The following is a 3,769-nucleotide window of genomic DNA, read 5'->3' as shown; positions in this document are numbered from 1 at the left end:
TAACTTCTTTAAACACTTTTGTAACTAACAGTATACTTCATGGAGTAAGAAAAATAGTCAAAGACACTCTTCGAGACATTTTTTAAGACACGTTATTGTGACTCATCGTCTGCATACTAATAAACTTATTCGGCATGTATAAATAAATAAGTAAAATGGTTATCTTTTATGCAGTAACAGCTTTCACTAAGAGAGTTACAGTAAGACATTTACAGTTAAACTCGTTAATAGCATTTAATATCTCACAAAACACCCACTACTCTTTTTATGTAACTAGTTCAGGTTTTCACATCAAACTTACACTTCTGTTAATAATTATTCTGTTAAAATATATTTTCTTAGCCATTTTACCTTAAAACTGTTTTCGAATCATCACTGCATAACCCTATCTAACCTAACTTAACTGTACTAGCTTACCCTAATATAACTTATCATAACTTACCCAACCCAACTTGCCCATACGTACCTAACCTTACTTGCCTGAGCTAACCTATCCTAATGTAACTTACCTAATCAAACTTACCTAGCCTTTTCTACCTGATTTAATATAACATAACTTACATAACCTAACCCTATTCAATTTAACTTACCTAACCTAAACTTACCTAGTCTAACTTACCTATTCCTCTCTATCTAAGCTAACTTACCCAACCTGAAATGACCTAACTTACATAACTTAGCATTCCTCATGTCACTTACACAACATAACTTACACAACGTAACTTCTCTCAATTACCTATCCTCCCCCTCCACCTAATGTAACTTACCTAACATAACTTACCTACCCTGACATGATCTAACTTACATAACTTAGTATACCTAATGTAAGTCTTTACTATCCTGATTTACCTGTAGTAACCTATCCTAATACAACTTACATAATCTAACTTACCTGATGTAACTTACCCATCCTTATCTGACCAACGTACCTAACTTACTAATGCAGGCGGTGAGTCACAATAACGTGGCTGAAGTACCAGACCACACACTAGAAGGTGAAGGGACGATGACGTTTCGGTCCGTCCTGGACCATTCCCAAGTCGATTGTTCAAGTCGAGAATGGTCCAGGATGGACCGAAACGTCGTCGTCCCTTCACCTTCTAGTGTGTGGTCTGGTCAACATAACTTCCTAACTTAACTTACATAACGTAACATAACTTATCCACCCCTCACCTACCATTGTCTAGTGTATGACATACTCTCATGTGTCAGACACTTGAGTGTATGTTAGTGAATAACACACTGTCAATGTGTCAGTGTATGACATACTCTCATGTGTCATATATATATACACTAGTCATGAAATTTCCAGGTGAGTTTACCAGTGCACACAAACTACCGGAACCAGGGCGTAAATCACAGCCTCTGATCCAAATCGTCAACCCAGTTTTCACCTTATGGCTTAACAGCGGAAATCTTGGGGCGAGACCAGACAACGGGCCACAGCGTCTGCCTTCAGACCATTGGACGAAACTGGTGATGCTTGACAAGGTTAAATCACTACAGACGTGTTAAATGTCTTCCCCCTAATCTGCCGTACTTGTGATATAGGACCAGGGCTGCGTGGAGGACCAGGGCTGCGTGGAGGACCAGAGCTGCGTGGAGGACCAGGGCTGCGTGGAGGACCAGGGCTGCGTGGAGGACCAGGGCTACGTGGAGGACCAGGGCTGCGTGGAGGACCAGGGCTGCGTGGAGGACCAGGGCTGCGTGGAGGACCAGGGCTGCGTGGAGGACCAGGGCTGCGTGGAAGACCAGAGCTGCGTGGAGGACCAGGGCTGCGTGGAGGACCAGGGCTGTGTGGAGGACCAGGGCTGCGTGGAGGACCAGGGCTGTGTGGAGGACCAGGGCTGTGTGGAGGACCAGGGCTACGTGGAGGACCAGGGCTGCGTGGAGGACCAGGGCTGTGTGGAGGACCAGGGTTACGTGGAGGACCAGGGCTGCGTGGAGGACCAGGGCTGCGTGGAGGACCAGGGCTGCGTGGAGGACCAGGGCTGAGTGGAGGACCAGGGCTGCGTGGAGGACCAGGGCTGTGTGGAGGACCAGGGCTGCGTGGAGGACCAGGGCTGCGTGGAGGACCAGAGCTGCGTGGAGGACCAGGGCTGGGTGGAGGACCAGGGCTACGTGGAGGACCAGGGCTGCGTGGAGGACCATGCAGGGCTGTGTGGAGGACCAGGGCTACGTGGAGGACCAGGGCTACGTGGAGGACCAGAGCTGCGTGGAGGACCAGGGCTGCGTGGAGGACCAGGGCTGCGTGGAGGACCAGGGCTACGTGGAGGACCAGGGCTGCGTGGAGGACCAGGGCTACGTGGAGGACCAGGGCTGCGTGGAGGACCAGGGCTGTTTGGAGGACCAGGGCTACGTGGAGGACCAGGGCTGCGTGGAGGACCAGGGCTACGTGGAGGACCAGGGCTGCATGGAGGACCAGGGCTGCGTGGAGGACCAGGGCTACGTGGAGGACCAGGGCTACGTGGAGGACCAGGGCTGCGTGGAGGACCAGAGCTGCGTGGAGGACCAGGGCTACGTGGAGGACCAGGGCTACGTGGAGGACCAGGGCTGCGTGGAGGACCAGAGCTGCGTGGAGGACCAGGGCTGCGTGGAGGACCAGGGCTGCGTGGAGGACCAGGGCTGTGTGGAGGACCAGGGCTGCGTGGAGGACCAGGGCTGCGTGGAGGACCAGGGCTACGTGGAGGAACAGGGCTGCGTGGAGGACCAGGGCTGCGTGGAGGACCAGGGCTACGTGGAGGACCAGGGCTACGTGGAGGACCAGGGCTGCGTGGAGGACCAGGGCTGCGTGGAGAACCAGGGCTACGTGGAGGACCAGGGCTGCGTGGAGGACCAGGGCTGCGTGGAGGACCAGGGCTACGTGGAGGACCAGGGCTGCATGGAGGACCAGGGCTACGGGGAAGACCAGGGCTGCGTGGAGGACCAGGGCTACGTGGAGGACCAGGGCTGCGTGGAGGACCAGGGCTGCGTGAAGGACCAGGGCTGCGTGGAGGACCTGGGCTGCGTGGAGGACCAGGGCTGCGTGGAGGACCAGGGCTGCATGGAGGACCAGGGCTGCGTGGAGGACCAGGGCTGCGTGGAGGACCAGGGCTGCGTGGAGAACCAGGGCTGTGTGGAGGACCAGGGCTGTGTGGAGGATCAGGGCTGTGTGGAGGACCAGGGCTGTGTGGAGGACCAGGGCTGCGTGGAGGACCAGGGCTGTGTGGAGGACCAGGGCTACGTGGAGGACCAGGGCTGCGTGGAGGACCAGGGCTGCGTGGAGGACCAGGGCTGTGTGGAGGACCAGGGCTAATGGAGGACCAGGGCTGCGTGGAGGACCAGGGCTGTGTGGAGGACCAGGGCTGTGTGGAGGACCAGGGCTACGTGGAGGACCAGGGCTGCGTGGAGGACCAGGGCTGTGTGGAGGACCAGGGCTGTGTGGAGGACCAGGGCTTGTGGGGACTGGCCTTCGGGTCATTCTCATTCCAAACATTGCCACTACTCAAATATTTGATCCGGACTTTCTCACGGGGCTCGAGTGGGTTGGAGACTCTTTATGTGGGTTGAGGAATAAGGTCAGGATGCCTCTTCTTGTGACGTCTACGTGACGGTCTGCGTGACCTTTGACATCTGAGGTCACCTCTTTCAGGTTATCCAATCTCCCGCCACTTGTTAAACTTCCTCGCATATTGTGACGTCAGAACAGCACCAGACGCCATATTATTTTGTCCAAATAATACACAAGAACACAGCAGCTAAACTGCTTTGGTTAGCTAAACCAAAATAT

At 54.1% G+C, this 3,769-nt stretch overlaps 1 protein-coding gene across 1 annotated transcript; it reads left to right on the top strand.

Moving 5' to 3' along the window:
* The first annotated feature begins 2,149 nt into the window (after positions 1-2,149).
* Positions 2,150-3,295, top strand: LOC138371096 (collagen alpha-1(XXVII) chain B-like). Its single transcript, XM_069335813.1, has one exon. The coding sequence runs from the start codon at positions 2,150-2,152 to the stop codon at positions 3,293-3,295; it is 1,146 nt and encodes a 381-aa protein (XP_069191914.1).
* The last annotated feature ends 474 nt before the right edge of the window (positions 3,296-3,769 follow it).

Source organism: Procambarus clarkii, chromosome 4 (genome assembly GCF_040958095.1).
Source record: "Procambarus clarkii isolate CNS0578487 chromosome 4, FALCON_Pclarkii_2.0, whole genome shotgun sequence".
Taxonomy (NCBI): Eukaryota; Metazoa; Arthropoda; class Malacostraca; order Decapoda; family Cambaridae; genus Procambarus; species Procambarus clarkii.
The sequence above is the reverse complement of the archived record's forward strand: the minus strand, read 5'-3'. Positions and strand labels throughout refer to the sequence as shown.